The following is a 16,891-nucleotide window of genomic DNA, read 5'->3' on the forward strand; positions in this document are numbered from 1 at the left end:
AAATACAGAGAGTGGACATGGAACTTCTTTTTTCAACTTCCCTCCTTTATCTGCACAGCTGTCAAACTCATCTAATATGTAATTAATTCCAAATGTCTTGGGATGCTTTTCCTCCAGCATGTGGGATTATCTGAGTGTCAGCGGCTGACGGTTACTCAGATGGAGCCTCTTAAACCTGCGTTGTTCGCTAAATGATGATTTTTAGCCTTAAGCTCTGTTGAGGGATCATTTCTCTAAAGTGTTAAATCCAGCCGCATGGAAACAGTGAAACATTTTAGTATTTTAGAAACACGTGTTTGTGTTTAAGTCTGAATCCTTCCACACGGTGCTGATCCTCCAATTTCATCTGATTAAAGAATAATGTAACAGAAAAATACTCTTCCCTCAACCGTGCCGACACATGTGAGACTTTACAATGTGTCATTTGTTCTTTCATTTTAACTATATGGAAGCAGAGCAAAACTTACACGGCAGTTCAAACATGACAGTGTATTGCTGCCACCAAGTGGATGGATGTGATACTATGAAGCATGTGTCGCGTTCAGGGAAATGTGTATATGTCTTCATTTTAAACTAAACTTGTAGTTTGTTTTTAATTTATCTCTGAGGGAAAAAAACGGTGAATTTACATATGTGTTACATATATAGATTTTGGTGTATTCATAGTTTTCTTTAGTGTCATGAGTAACGCGTAGTGTTCTACTGTAGTGTGTGTGTATGCAGTGCCAAAGACGACCAGCAGGGGACATAATTACATTGACGGTCAGATTGACATCGTGGTGACACGCTGTTGTGTGCAGTTCTGACGTTGAACACAAGGCAGAGCACGTGAGCGTGCAAACAGGTAAGATCTTGCTAATAAGAAACATCTGTTGTGTCTTATTTTGGCGGCTCTATCCTTCAGAGGGCCGAGCCTTCGCTGTCTACGTAGGCCGGGTCCTTCATAGACCCCATCGGCTGAACCGTCTGTAACGTGAGCCGTTCTTGGGGTGTCCTTAGAACCCACTTCTCGTCGGTTCTGCTTGATTTCTTGAAGTCATATTTTCTTTAATATTTATTTCTTAGGTGCAACCACACGATGTAGAGCCCTTACTTGGTTAGAATTGTATTTGTTATCATTTTATTTTAAATATTTAACTGGTGCTTGTGGGTGTGTGTGTGTGGCTTGGTGATGAAGCTGCGCTTCAGCTCTCAGTTGACGACAGTGTGTCCAGCAGCTTGCGCACAATCACGTCAGCACATGCACGTCTGATTGGATACACGCTCGTGAGAGGTGGAGCTATGCAGAGCTTGCTAAATGTGCCCGATGACGTTGTGGTGACCCGATCGAGCTAATTCCTGTAAATCGACAAGCTATTTTTATTTAAACTGCAATGGCTGATTGAGCAGAAGAGATAGATGCTATTTTCAAGACAGAAAAGCTAGACGCTGTGAGAAGAGGTGGGTCAAACCCAGCACAACACTGTCACAGGCACAGAGGTGGATGAATTCAGGTAGGACTGTGTATGACATCACTGACGGCCTGCGTGAAGTGCACAATATTTGATGTCACTACATCAGTAGTTTATCTCGATGATGACATCACCACTGCCTCCGACTCGTTCCTTTTTAAAAGAAAATCCCAAATAAACTATGCAAAGAGAAAAAAATACGTTTAAAACACATGGAGGCTGAAACAGAAATGAGCGGAGAGAGAATGATGATGTGCAATTTCAGAGAAAACATGGACGCCTTCCTCGGCGAGCTCCACCTCCTTCCTCTGACACAGATAACGTGTCTCCCCCTCTCTTCCCTCCAAGCTCCACAGCTGTACAGGAAATCAGTCATCCACCATCCACTGCTGTCGCCATGGCAACACAGGGGAGGGAAATCCATTCTCTTTCTCCGGCACCTCCCCCTTTCTCCCATTCTCCTCTCATTTCTTTTGTGTTGTTCTGTAGTTTCAAAGCAATCCCAATTCAGCGGTCTAATGTTCTTTCTACGGGTTTCCTTCGTGACACCGTGTTTGATCTCCTTACGTATGGCCGCTTGCGGGCGATCATGTGGGCTGATTGTGTCTCCAGCAGCAGTGGTGACCTCTCCGTAAATCCCATGTGGGGCATCAGGGCGGCTCTGGTCGGCTCGGGCCAGCAGCTGCCTGGAGGAGCCAGATGGTCGCAAATCAGAAATGAAATCCACCCCCCACCCCTCCCTCCAGTCTAAATAACCCCATCTATCGCACACAAACACACACATGCACACTCAAATGAACGCTTGATCATTCGAACATCCTACATCCTCTGCTGCCCCTCCCCAAAGGACCATTGTGTGTCAGGGTTCTAACTTAAAAAGAGGGGTCAAGACACAACATTGTCACCTCTCCTACAAAACCTGACCTGTATTTCAGCTCCACCCGTATTCTCTTTACTACTCTAGAAAAGGCAATTTGGTACCAAATGTGCAAGTCATTGCATCCGCCCGCCTCCACTGAGGAGTGGATTAACAGCGCTTAATAAACCAGCCTATTAACCAAAACAGCTGGTTCAGAGATGATCCCCAGAGCCGATAATAAAACGCAGTAATCAGATTACAGATCTCTGGATTTACCCCATCTCCAGTGATGAAGGGAGGGAGGGTCTCCCTGTTGCTGTCTCTGCTGAAGCTCAACGAGGTCATGACCCACAGTGGCTCCCCACCAGAGGTACTTGGACCTCAGAGGGGATTTCTGAAGGAAGCACGTGAAAAGTGGCGTGCTTGACAACTAGCCAGCGAGCCAGCGAGAGGCTTCGGGGACCCAGGAAGGGCCTCCACAGGAACCGCGTTGTCCTGGCGACCGAGGCTGCTTGTGATGCCTCCACAGGAACCGCGACTCACGTATTCTCCATCGCCCTCCTCCTTCCTCCGCCATCTCTTGTCGGTTGCGCACTGTAGCGCATCATGTCTGCCTGAAGGAAGTTGAGGGAAATGTGATTCACAGAAAACGTGACGTTCAAGTCGCAGTGGGGCGAAGATGAGTAACAGGAGCCGAGTTTAGCCTCGGGCGAAGCGCGCACGTGCGTGGAAGCGGATGTACAGTATGCTCTCAGAAACACGCATGTGTGAGCTCATGCATGCGATCAGAAACATACAAGAGAAGGAAGCCATTTAATAGAGTACAATCTTCATTCTTGCTATTGACTTTTTAATTTGGAATGTCTTTAGTTTTGCAGGTATCTTGTGTCATTAAACTATTGGACACATTAAATCATGGTCACATGGTGCTAAATGAAAACGTGTTTAAAGGCTATTAAAACATATGGGGCAAAAATCTTGGCCGCCTTTATCCCAGGTAATAACACCTTGTGTCATACACACAATATCTGCACGTAGACTCTGAGGGATTTTGTTGAATGAATCCTGTACATGCAGAAGAAATACAGACGCGTTGGTGCACAGTTGCAGGGAATCTTTTTTCCTTTTGATCTTCGATGGCTTCGCTGTAATATACAAGTGGTTTAAAGATGAAGAGACTCTGGCAGGACACACGTTGTGTGTGCCGTGCAGCTCTGGCGTTAAATGCGTGCTTGCTTTGTTCCTCTGTCATGCAATGCCTGAAAACTAATACAGTACAGCCCTCATGTGGCGGGCGACTCAGATGTTGACAGGAGGGAAAAGGAGCGACTGAAACGAATGCAGGCAACTGTACGGATATTTATCAGGACGCAGACGCAGCTATTCTAGACTATTTACTGAAGGTGGTCCCTTTAGTCCCGTGGACCTTTGGGAGACGGAGGGCGCGTACCCTGATAGCGGAGGAGAGATGGACGGAGGAGGAGGAGGGTGGTTTGTTGCAGCCTGAGCGTTGGGCTGAAGGGTGGAGACTCAGAGCAGCAGTGAGGAGGGAGGCAGGGAGGATCTCAGCTGGAGCAGAGAGGGAGGGAGAGGGAGGGAGGGAGAGGGAGAGAGGGGGAGAGGCGTACAGAGAGAGGAGTGTGTGTGGACGTACTCCTGCCTCGCTCACTGACTGAGTGTGTGTCTGTGCGGCAGAGCGAGGGGAGGACGCGTGGATACTCTCCTCCACAGGGCTCCATGTGCTTTGGCATCCCAGCAAGAGGCCGCGCATACGACCAGACAGGTAGGACGTGAACATCTTCTCTTGGCGGCGTGTTGTTATTTGACATCCTCCTGTTTCGGCGGCGTCTGGGACGATCACATCACCAGCAGGGTGTGTTCCAGAGAGGGGGAGGCGGGGGGAGGCGGGGGGGTCAGAAGCAGCGCTGTCGTTTTTGTCAGCGCTCGAGGGACCAGATAGATGCCGGCTGGTTCACATCAAGGAATCTCCTCCTCCCTTTAAATTCCCCCAGCCCCCCTCTACCCTCCCCCCCCCCGTCACCCCACCCATCTTGCACCCTGTTTCATGTGAGGGGTTAAGAAGAGAAGAGGGTCCCTTCTCTTCTTCCTCCCTCCTTTTTCTCCCTCAAGGAGGTGGCCGGTCCTATAAGCCAGAGGTATTAACGGCATCTGTTTAGGGTGGGGGATGTTTCCACAATGAAGAAGACACAGAGAGAGGGGGGGGGGGGGGGGGTTGAAATCGAGGAGAAGGAAAAGGGGTCTCAGCGATACAGGAGAAGAACCCCACAAGCCTCCTGTGAGGTTTTCCACCCATTGACAACTCCCACCCTTCATACGGCGAGGAGAAAGCAGCCGACCACACACAATCTGTGTAGTGGTTTAATCAGGCAGATGGCCGGGAGAGGAGGAGGAGGAGGAGGAGGAGGAGGAGGAGGAGGAGGAGGAAGAGGAGGAAGGGGGGGGGTTCAGTGCTTTTATGTTGCTCATAGAGAGATACAGTCGCTGACAGCACCATGCGTTCACAGAAACGAGAGAAAAAAAAACAAGAAAACAAAGACAGATGCTCTGTTTTTCCCACTCTTAGCTCGTCACTCGAACGCGTCGTCACCCACGACTCGCATTAAACCGTCCAATCGTGTGTGTGTTGCGTTTCCAGGCCTGTTATAAACGCACACAGCGAGTCAAGATTACGCAAGAGCTCACGCGTCCGCGCCGTCTAGTGTCGTGTTTCTTGGCTAAAGCCGCTCCGAGGCCACGGATTGTTTCACACGCGCGAACACGAGGTTGACGCCTGAAGAGCAGCTCGCAACGATTAACCAGACCCGTCCAAAGCCTCTAGAGATCCCGCCGAGCACAACGGGGATATTTGAGTCGGACCGATAGAAAGCAGAGAGGGAGTCGGGGAGGAATGATCCACTTCACACTCTCCACCTCCGTCACTTCTCCCAACATGCCATCCAATCCCTGGACTGAGCTTCAGAGGAGCATAACTCAAGTAGCCGGAGGCAGGAAGGGTGCTTTGACCTTTGGGCTCCGCACACGCGCTCACAGTGTTGATTTTGGGTTCCAACCTGAATCCGTCGAGCGTCCAGAGACGGCCTCCCTTTTTTTTTTAAAGTCTTTCGGGAGCCAAATCTTTTCAAACCAAGTCTCACGTCTGTGAAAGTTTCCAGGCAGGTTTTGGACCAGATGTATATGCGACATAGTTTGGACGTAGTGTAAATGTTTTTCAGTCTTTGGGGACTCATTAGCCTCTCGTTATAAGTCTTGTGCAAACAAGCCTCAAGCCCCTGAGGGTTAAGCACGCCCCTTGTTGTTGTTGTTGTTGTTGGGTTTAAGGCTTAAGTCAACACAAGTCTCACACCTGTCAAGTTTCAGTCTTGTTCCAAATGAGTCCGACTCTCAACTGAGAGAGTGTGTCGTTTTCACGTCTCTCAGGACCAACTTGTAAGTCCACTTTTCTTTCCTTAGTAGGACTCTTGTACCCTCAGGAAGTCAAATCTAGCAGTCGTCCAAGTCAAGTCAGCATTCTTGCAACTTCTTCTTCTGACTCGACTCCAAAGTCTTCAGGCCCCGGAAGCACGAGCTACGAACGGGAGTCTCTGACAGCGCGGATGAAATCCCTTTCACGACTTTGGGCCAAACGTACGTGTGGATGAACGGGTCCGAGCGACGCACTCCGACTCTCAGCGGACTCACAGCAAGCCCGGATGTTTGTGACGTTGTTAAGAGCCCAGGAGTCTGGCCGTGTTATTCTTGGCGTGCCCGTTGATTCCACAGGAAAAGTGTGTTTATGCCTCCTCGCTCGGAGCGAATGCGGGAAATCCTGCTGACTCATCGAGGCCCGAAACCGCGGAGGAGAGAACTTTAGTGAACTTCTACGCCGGGTAACACGGCCATTTGTGACACGAGGGGCGGGAGGTCAACCCTTTAAAATACAGGATGGCCAACGAAGAACACTGCAGAGCTAGAATTCACCAACATCGTATATATCATGTAGCCGGTGTTAGAAACTGGTCGCACAAAAGCGCACGTCTTTAAGAATGCTTCTACAGAATGGCGGCGTTCTTGCGGCAGCGATGGCGGCCATTGTTTCTACCCCACATACCACTCTGCTGTTACATAACGCGCCTTTCAAAAGGTTGTGAACGCGAGTCTTAAAACGTTTGCGTGAAAGAAAACCACTCGCTCACCGCTTTGATCTGACAAAGAAGAAGACAAGCCGGGCCTTGATTGTTTGATTTGATCAACATAATAGACCACATTTGTGCTCCCCGGAGCAATAAGCCTCTTCCCTGCTGCTTCCTCCACTCCCAGAGGATGCATCATTTCCTGGGCCACTGCCTTCTCCCCTCCCCCCCTTCAGGGACCTAGATTCAACCCCGACACACACACACACACACACACGGCACAATCTCTAAGATGGCAGGATGGGCAGGGCACGCTGAGGGTGCCACAGATGTCCGGACTAATGGAATATTCGCGGGCGGTGGTGGTCTGACCGAGAGGCAGCAGCACAGGAAGCGGAGAGGAGGAGAGTTGGGGCTTAATGAACAATTTAACGGAAGCTAATATACGCGGAGAGCTGTCAACGTTTCACCTCAAATGTTTACTTGAGGGAAACAATTAGAAATACACCGGGTAAATTAAGCAGCGTGATCCTACAACACGGCCGCAGGTCAACATTTGAGAGGAGCAGCTCAGTGGTTCCTGGATTTTTCTTTCTGGTCTTTTCTCACTGGCTTACGGTGGCGGAGTTCTGCTGGAAAAAACAGCTTAATAGTTGAATTGTCTTTTTAATTTGACCTGATGAATCTAGCCTGACATTTAAACTCATTGCTTGTTGATAGACGGAGGTATGGAGGTGCCACTATTGTATTCAACGGGAGTATATCTACAGAGGAACATATTTTGATAATGTGTCGTTAATATGTTTCTAGTGTTCCTTGTCATATTGAAAAAATATATAGCAAACCTCTTGAAAATCGTATTTTGTGGCTAAACTGTTGGATCTTCCCACATAGTTGGAGGCTGAGAGCCAGGAGGTCAGCTGCAGGTCAGAAATAGTGATGGAGAAGGACGCTCAGCTGCCACACTGGCGTCATCTCCCCCAGACGGTCGTGGCCTGACAGCTCTGCTCTCTGTGTCCCTTTGTCTCTGGGTGCAGAGGGAGGTGCGTCCTTTCTCCCGTCCAAGGGCAGGGATCTGTGCCATATCACGTTCAATCGGCAATATCCATCTTGTGTTAATAACCTCGGAGGTCAGTTGTGTTTCACCTCTTTAATCTTCCTGATGAACTCTATTGCTATTTATTCCTGCTCATTCTGTGTAACCTCTCTATCCCGTTCACGTCTCTGTTTGTTCAGGTGAATGTGTTCTTCGCTTCGCCCCGTTATCGCAGCCTGTACCTCTTTGTCTGAGGACACACACCACAGAATGGTTACAGTTGCTTCAGTCGCACCGTGATGACAAACTTTCTGCGAAAAAAGCCTCGGATTTGGTTTTGTAGTTAAAGACACACCAAAAAAAACACACACAATCGCATTGATTACAAGGACCAATATCTTTGGAGCGGTGAATTTGCCGAGTTGAAACTCGACATGCATAGCAACAGTAACTAAGGGGGGGGGGCGGGATAATTGGCCTGAAATACATCTGCGCAGGCGTCCCATCCTGTCTCCTCGTCCTCGAGGCCCCGCGGACCCTTGCGGGCCAATCACTGGCTCTCCAGATGACTGAGCAGGGGACATGTTTTTAATTACCACACTCTGATTTCACACACGGGGCATCGCAGAGGACAGAACCGGCCCGGCCACCATAAGTTCTGTCTTTGGATTGTCTAAGAGGATGATGCACTACGGACAGAGAACAGGGGAGGAAGGTGGAGGGAGGACCGGGCTGCGAGTATTGACGGTGCAGTAGAAATCCTCCCTCTCGAAAGGCCAGGATTTATATTTCCCTCCCCAGGATGTTTCCTGTGGCCCTTAATCACTCTCTAAGTCAGCGACCCCCAGAGTCAGAACAGCTCTAATCACATCTGTGGAGGGCCGCGTCACGAACACAGAGCCCCCGAAGAGCGTGAGGAAGGAGTTCAAACCTGCTACAAATGGCAGGGGAAGGATGGTGCAGGGGGTCAGATCGATTGGGTGGTGTTAGCAGCAGGTGGGCGCGTGCTGGGGGCGTTTCAGTCTCACCAGCCGAACACCTGTCACCCACAGAGGGAGGGACGGGAAGCAGAAGGCTAGAACCGGGGAGATGAATGGATCAGCAGCTACGTCCCATAATGCACTTCAGTTAAAGATGCCACACTGCAGGCAAGGTTATCGCGCAGCAGTTAAGTAAGTTTTAACATTGCCTGCCTCTCGCTGACGTAAATATGATGACACAAATCTAATTGAGAAACTTTTATTTCTGTTATTTTTATTTTGCCCTTTTAGCAGCGTACAGTAAATTGATGGAGAGAGAGACGATGCAAAACGTGTAATAGCTACATTGTGGAACGTGGTATTCTCACACTTTCTTCCCAAAATCGTGACAATACTACATTTTATTTTGGCCCGTTCATTTACATTGCCTTGCAACTGCTTCACTAGAAACTAATGAACGGAAGCTCTTCTAGATTCTCTGATAGAAGATTATTAAGTTTGGACTATAAGTTGACGTCAAAACTCATAACAATAACTATTACCAGAGCACACCACTTTTAGAAAACCACAGTTCCACCCGAAAAGCTTCATCTTCTCCGATCTACTGTGTAAATCAAAAGACATCTATATATGATATTTAATTCTATTGCCATTGTGATAATGTTTTAACTTACAAATAATGCTCCCTTGATCAATGCAGATCAATTATTAGCTCGTTAGTATTCTGTTCAGTCGCGTTTCTGGCCGCTTGATGGATATCAGGCCAAAGTTCACTCTCTTTTACCTCTGGTTGGTCTCCAACGACAACAATAGTCAGCTCAAACAAGGAGGCCTCTAACTCAGTCAGTCAGTGTGCTGTTGGGTAGGAGGATAGAACTGTTTTTAGAAGCAAACTACATTTTGGGCTGTAAAGAAAGATGAAAGAAGCTAAATGAGATGCATTGTTATAGAGAGCCGTTGGTGTATAAAAACCATTGGTTTCTCGTTAAAACAACGTTACAGCTTAATAACCTGCATTCCAGAGGGAATCATGTTGTAATTACTCCATGCATGTGCTGATGATCAATGTACTGATCCAGCTATTATACAGCTCCCCTAACACAAAGTAACAGTGTGAATTAATGGCTCCAGTGAATCAGGAGGTAACGAAACAGTAAAAACCCGGACTCTTCTTTGCATTGCGAATACGCTACAAGGTTCAGGGGTTTTGACTGCTGTTGGCCAGTTTGTTTTGGATATCAGACGCTTTACTGTAACGTTGTTTTAACGTTGCACGCTGCCCTGATTTACGATAGGTGGAATTCCCTTCCTCTGCAGATCTGCTCATGCAGTATAATTGGCCCATTTATCAGAAACGCCCGTAACTGAGCTGCAGATTCAGAGATAAATGAATCTATTGGACCAGAGAAGGAGAGAGAGGGAGGATAGTAAGCAAGAGGAAGAGCAGATAATGGGTCAGAACCGACAAAAATAAAGTTTTTATTTTGGGAAAATACAGTCGAGAGGTAAATGAGAATTTTTTACCAATGTGAAGATGGAGCCAGCAGCTGGTTGGCTCATAACAAGCAGCTTCCTGGCTCTGTTCAGAGGTCTAACGGCTCACTAGCACTTTATACCTCATTTATTTTGTCAGTACAAAATCAAAAGTGAACACAGTTGAAACACAACTTCTCAAACGAGAACAAGCTAAGCTAAGCTTATCTTTTCTGGCTATAGCTTTATATCTATCGGACAGACATGAGACGCCTATCAATCTTTTCCTCTAACTAAAACGAGTTAAGCTGCAAATGTGACATTATTCCTTTTAGAGCAGAACTGAGATCAGGTCTTTGGTTGAAAGCATCGCCAATCACTGGTCTCGGTGTCCCGGCCAAGAAATATTCCCACGGCAGCTGGTTGGTAGAGTTGATTAGATCTAGACAAAGCGACAAAGAGACGCTTCCACCGCGCTTCCTGTCTTTATGCTAAGCTAAGCTAATCAGCTGCAGCCTGTGGCTTCACATCAAGCGTATCAATCTTCCAATGCACCAACATGTTGAACAATGCCTTATTAATCCCCTCAATCACGGTTTAAGAGGGAGTAGTGACACTTTGACACGCAGTGATCAGAGGACACAAGGTTCTGCGTAACTGATCAGGACGGCAGGAATAGAAACGTTCCGCCCGCATATTCTTCTCTTCAACCTCTCTCATCTCTTCCTGCAGAGTTGGTGGGGTACAAAGTGCTGACTGAGCAGCAGACGGACACCAGGGCAGAGTGCGGAGGAGCGAGCAGACGAGGTAAGTCAAGGCCGGCGAGAGGAGGAGGCATCGTAGCATGTTAACGTCAGCCAGTTTCTCAATGTTGCAGCACGATTGGCAGAAAGCAGCGGACAGGAAACGCACCTCCGGCCTCCGGCCTGCGTCCGTCTGTCTTTAATAGATCCGTGCCCGTTGTCGCCGCTATCAGCATGCAAACACCATGTGCAACATCACAGGGTGGTATTTGGGGCAGCTGACAGATTGGAAGGAAGGAAGTGCAAGAGGTCTCATGAAATACAGAACGGCAGAAGCAGTGGAGATATGTTGTAAAAAACACAACACACACGTTAAAAAAACTAATTTCTTTAGTGTTCATCAAACAGTGTGAGGATCAGGACGTCCTTTACATTCCATCGTCGCCCCCCCCCCCTCTAGATATGAAAAGGTCAGTGAGGCATTTTCCAATGCTACAATGACAATAAGCAAGAAAAGGACCTTGCAGACCCAGTAAGAGCTGTCCAATATAACTTGAAACATATTCTGTCTTCAGATTTTTTACGTATTCGTTTTGTTTAAAAAAAATTAGCAAACCCAACTGAATCTTGTTCTACGCAATTGTGGAAGTCCCCGATTTTTAGATTCTATTATTTTTGTGCTGGGAATGGCGATATCGGTTTGTTGGGACATGCTGAGAGTGTGATGGTGAACAACGTGACGTTTGATGCTTTGATCAGCCATCCTTACATGTGAAGCCTTTCATTTCAAAGGCCGACCCTCCAAAGTCACCAGAGTTGGCACAATCTAAACGGGATGCTTCATTCCTTTGCCTTGCACTGCCATGAGTACATTTCTTTTTCTGTCTATTCCGCTCAAACTAGGCTTTAGTGTCACAGAGTCTGCTGTTTTTGTGTAAAGAACACAACCCTACTTTTTCAAAGCCATGCCAGTGTCTCCTCTTCCTATCAATAGTGTGGTGATGTACGCTGGCCTGTTTTGACGTTTCCCCAGAGTGTCGAAACAATATTATGGCCTCGATGCAAAAGATGCCAAAGACCAATTTCTACTTGTAGATCGCAGTTTTTAAATAAATCTCTGGGCTATTTTTATTTCGGTGGGCGAAATAAGTGAGGTTTGTGTGAAAAAAGTCCCAAAATGATTGTACATACGTATCACTAAATGTCTTCAATCTCCTTATTACCAGGACATATATTACAAAATATGGTACATACGCGGGAGCATTAACACAAAGGGACGCAGGATTTTAGCAGCCTGTAGAAATACCAACACAGCAGGCGCATGAGATCCTTTATGACTGGAAAGGATTATTTATTACAACTCTCAAACGTCTTCAATTCTAAACCTCACGAAAATATATAAACTAAAATAAAAAAAATAGATGAAAGAAAATATATGCAACATTTTTTGGGGGAAAATCTCTGGAACAAAGAAGCATATAATAATCATTTTCTATGCAGCGTTTGGGCCTTTTAGTCAAACTACAAAAAAAACTGATTTCCTTCATTTAGTGTCACCAATGATAACCTAAGAATGTCTCTCTGGGAAACAGAAACTTAAACACCCTAAAAGGTGAAACCATCCTCGGGGTGAGACCTCTGTGATCTGTCAGCCACAGTGACTGTAAAACTAATATTGATATCACACTGTTTATACTGTGCAGTCTGCTGCCGGTTGCTCATAAATTCTCCTCAGATTGCCGTGCGGCTTCACCAAAAAGTCTGTTGAGATTTTCCAGACAGGTTTGAAAGAAATCATACCTAAAAATGTGTGAATACTGTGTATTTCCACTTAAACTTATATTTTAAAACTATTAGCAGTTCCCACCAAATATTAAGAAATCACCTCCACCTCTTAAAGAAATTGATCTTGCAATGTTTTCATGTAATTGCGTTATATCTTATGGGGTGAACAATTAAGCAATTCATTTAAAAACTGCTCCCATATTAATCACATGTATCTACACATCGAACGATCACGCGACACAACCGTAACCAGGTTACGGGATCCGACCGCTCGTCGGCTCGGCGTGAACGCAGCGCTTCTCCTGACGAGCAGGTGCGCCGCTGTGGACCATCGATGCTCGTGCTCAGATCCGTCTCAACCCACGGCGCCCGCAGAGGGATGACGGAGGGGCAGATTGATCACACGCTGTCGGGAGGACACGGCGGCGGACGCACAGCGTGATCCGTTTAATCAGAGAGGTTACTAAGGACGCGGCGCTGAGACTGTGCACCACTACGGGAAGGTGACGAGCCTGAATAGATTGGCTAAGAACTGTTTGATGGGGACGTAACAGACCGTTCTACAGTACATCAGTAACGATGTTTAACGATGTAAAATAATCGTGTTATGATTGCATTTTTAACGAGAAATCAATGTTAAGTTGTAAGAATACAATACTAACCCTAACCCCCTCAAAAAATCCAACATGGCGGAGAGACGTTCACTCAAGGGGCGTGGTTAACCACCGCCAGTTAGTATGTATTGTTACGAATTTCCATGTCAAATATTTCGTATACATTTTTACGAACAGGTTTTGGAGATCACGTCAGCAACAGAAATGCATCACGTGCAGCTTTGTTGGCTGCTCTGTAACATCTTTTTTTTCGGGCGCAATCTGATTTGTCGTCCGCACACGACGCAGAGGGAGGCGTTGAAAGGCATGAGGGGGCATTTGGTGTATATGGACTTTAGTGATGAAGATAATGGCTTAGATCCTCATGCGTTTGCTGCATTTCACTATTTTTCTAGCTGATATGTTAGACCCAATTTAAACCATGTCCAACTGAAAGGCAGGTCAGGAATCAGATCCTAACACCGCAAGATTAAAACTAGAACAAAATGTAAGTCTATATTTTTCTGCAATTGAAATGCCAGCGTTGTCAGGATAAAATGTCTTTTTTGTGTCTTTTTTCTACTCATTTTAGTTTTGTTATCTTTTTTGAACATGGTGGACAAAGCATTGCCCCCTCACCCCTCTCCCTCTCACTATGAGGGGCTGCCTAGCAACTGACCCCATAAATAATATGCCTTTGTGTGTGTGTGTGTGTGTGTGTGTGTGTGTGTGTGTGTGTGTGTGTGTGTGTGTGTGTGTGTGTGTGTGTTACCAGCCGTGTGTTAATCAACAGGCTTATCTGTTACCAGCACTCCTCTTTGCACTGCTGTAATACACTCTCATCACTCTTCATCACTCCCACTGTGGACAAACTTTCAGAATGTCCTTCTCGTCTTGTAGGCAGAACACCGAGGACCTGACCGCCAGCGGCCATGGCGAGCAATAACACGGCCAGCATCGCACAAGCCAGGAAGCTGGTGGAGCAGCTGAAGATGGAGGCCAACATCGACCGGATAAAGGTGCCCAGAAATGATTTGTCACTGCGCTGCCATTCCCTTGACCACACTCTGTACTACATTTAGTCAATAACAGTCAACGCGTAATCGCTGTTGATTTCCCTGGTGAAAAGTACCTCCTCGCCTCTGAAGTCTGAAAGTAAGCGCGCAGCGGCCAGCTTTCAGCCATCCGTGACCTGCTTTCTAAAGAGAGCCCTCTGGACTGGTTCCATGTAGAATCGGTGCTCTTTCTACCAAACTACACCCGCATCCCCGCGCAGAGGGAAGCGACCCCCGTCTGGTGGGCAACGTGACGACGTTAATGGCGTGTGTGTGTGTGTCTGTTCACAGGTGTCGAAGGCAGCAGCGGACCTAATGTCGTACTGCGAAGCCCACGCCAAAGAGGACCCTCTGCTGTCGCCGGTGCCGGCCTCAGAGAACCCGTTCAGGGAGAAGAAGTTCTTCTGCGCCATCCTGTAGGCTCGGCCCGGCCCTCCGGCAGTCTGCTCAGTGTGGGACTTTCAACTAGGACGTTCAAAACACGTAGAAATCATCTAGTAGGAGGGGCACGGCGACTATTGCCCCCCCCCGACCCCCCTCTTCCCTCCCTCCTCAACCTCCCGCCCCCCCATCCCGCTCACTCTCTTGGACAGCACATAAAAAGTGTGAAATTTAAAACCTGGTTTACTTGTAACTGTTAAGGGGGGGGGGGGATGTGATGTTTGAAAGGGTGTTCAGCATGTTGAAGGCTCTGTGCTCTTGGGTGACGCAAAAAGGATGATGACTGTGATGATAAGACGTGACGGACGGCCAGTCCACGTACCGAGTCTTCAGGTTGTGATGTGTACAAAAAAAGACAATAGATAAAATGAAAATAAAAATAGTTTGTGGGATGTTCTGTTAAATGGTTTGTTTGGTGGGTCGACTGACGGAGGACAGCAAACCCAATACGCTGACCACTAAATGCCACCTGACTATTGGATTTATTCTGTTTTTGTGGAACAGCTCGGTTTACTTTTCATTTTTTTGTTTTTACACCACCAAGTTAGTGAAAGCTTTTCAATGGGATGTTTGAAACATTTGACATTTGAAAAAATATGTGTCTGGATATCAAGTCTTTGTGTATCAACATCTATCTGCAAATGTGATGCAGTTTGTCTCCTTCAGATACAAAACCCTCTTTCTACTGTTTGTATAAAATGACTAGCAAGTAAAACGTGCTGTGCTGTGAGGTCTGAATGTTTGTGTTTGTATCATTAACGATTGCATGAAATGGACAAACAGCCTTTTCTATATCCATTCAAGTGGAGATTGTATAACACATGGGCATCCTCCATCTGAAAGTGCCAAAACATATTAAAAGCAAGAATGATTCAATATGGACTCAACAAGGACATCTCTCACATATAAATAATTCTGGAAACAGAGGCAGAGGAATCTCATTTACATAGTAATTAGATATTTGAACTGCAGATGATATCAGATGTCTGGATTGATTTGGTGAAGCTTGGTGTGGATCTGTTCAGATATATTTATATATATTCGGGCAAACTAAAAACACTTTTCACATTTCAGATTAAAAAAAACTACTCATCCAAAATCTATAGCATGAATAGTCCTTTTTGGTATGTTCAAATTCCTAATTAAAGCCCTATTATGCAAACACAATGAGAAATATACAAGCCTAAATTCTCCAGTTATGTGGTCCAGTGGTCAGTGGGTTAGATCGCCGTGGTAACTTTGGCTGCACACATTACCTGCTCAGGAGCAGGGGTCCCTTCCATAGAGCAAATTTCCCAAATAAACCAGGCCTATTCCTGTTAGCCTGTCTCATTGTCAGCTTATTTGGTTGCAGAAAATCAACAGTTTGAGCTCAGTAACTATGGCAACTTATGCAGTTGAATAAGTCTGGTATGAGTCCTGTAACACTGACCTAACAGAAAAAGGATTGGTTTTACCATGGGCCTTCTGGAGTGATGCTATAATATTTAAGACCCCTACATTAATACGCTGGAAAATTACCCAACTTCCTGCTTACCTTATCTTCTGATCAGCTGACCCAACGTCCTGCTTACCTCACCCCCGGATCACCTCACCTAACTTCCTGCTCATCTTACTTCCCTTGTTTATCAATCCAATGCCACTGACTTCCCTCCCTCTATTTGTCCGTTTGTCCTTCATGGAGTTTTGTTTACTTCATTACTGACTAATGTTCCTGCCTGCTTTGTGGACTCTCTGCTTTGTAAGTTCACTCCTTTATTAAATCATTTAGCTGCACAAGTTAAACTGCAAATGCAACTTATCATTTGTTGTACACTGCACAACTCTGTTACCCAGGTAGCCTCATAAGTACTTTAACGTGCGCCGTGATTGGTCAGTAGGCCAGCGTGACTTTGGTCAAACAGAAAGCTAGCTAGCACATCTTAGTATTTTGTGATAGTTCAGGTTGAACTTTGTCTGTAAATAGTGAACAGAATTTTATACGTGAAATGCTTTTGTGTCTTTACATGTTGTCATGTGTATATTCGGTTATAGCCGTTCGTTACGGCTGCCGTCGGAAACCTCATGTGGGTCATTCAAAGATATGCAAAGCAGGCTGTGATATCCCCCACTCCTGATTGGAAGATCGAGAAGACCCGCCCAGCAGTCTCGGCCAATCGGAGGATCGCCATCGCCGGTCCCGCCAGCTCAAAATGCCTGACTGATCGCAGCTGAGCAGTAGGGCCGAGTGAGAAAAGTGGTCGGTGGTCGGTTCCTTTGTCCGGACGGCAGGTTCCGGTGGTCGGTGAAAGGTTCCTTTTTCGGAGCGGCAGGTTGCATTGGTCGGTGGTCGGTTCTTCCGGTGG

General features: G+C 46.6%; 1 protein-coding gene across 7 annotated transcripts; it reads left to right on the forward strand.

Moving 5' to 3' along the window:
* The first annotated feature begins 252 nt into the window (after nt 1-252).
* Nucleotides 253-15,422, forward strand: gng2 (guanine nucleotide binding protein (G protein), gamma 2). Of its 7 annotated transcripts, none has more exons than XM_078089757.1 (5): nt 3,928-4,093; nt 5,785-6,197; nt 10,662-10,736; nt 13,951-14,069; nt 14,397-15,422. In XM_078089757.1, exons 4-5 carry the CDS (start codon nt 13,983-13,985, stop codon nt 14,523-14,525), a joined length of 216 nt encoding a protein of 71 aa, XP_077945883.1. In that variant the 5' UTR covers nt 3,928-4,093; nt 5,785-6,197; nt 10,662-10,736; nt 13,951-13,982; the 3' UTR covers nt 14,526-15,422. The 7 variants fall into 7 exon arrangements, with proteins under 7 accessions (XP_040055039.1, XP_040055038.1, XP_077945883.1 ...); XM_078089756.1 differs by having other exon boundaries at nt 3,954-4,093; nt 5,785-5,955; XM_040199105.2 differs by lacking the exons at nt 3,928-4,093; nt 5,785-6,197 and adding an exon at nt 253-844.
* The last annotated feature ends 1,469 nt before the right edge of the window (nt 15,423-16,891 follow it).

The sequence above is a fragment of the Gasterosteus aculeatus genome, chromosome 15 (assembly GCF_964276395.1).
Source record: "Gasterosteus aculeatus chromosome 15, fGasAcu3.hap1.1, whole genome shotgun sequence".
In the NCBI taxonomy this organism is placed as follows: domain Eukaryota; kingdom Metazoa; phylum Chordata; class Actinopteri; order Perciformes; family Gasterosteidae; genus Gasterosteus; species Gasterosteus aculeatus.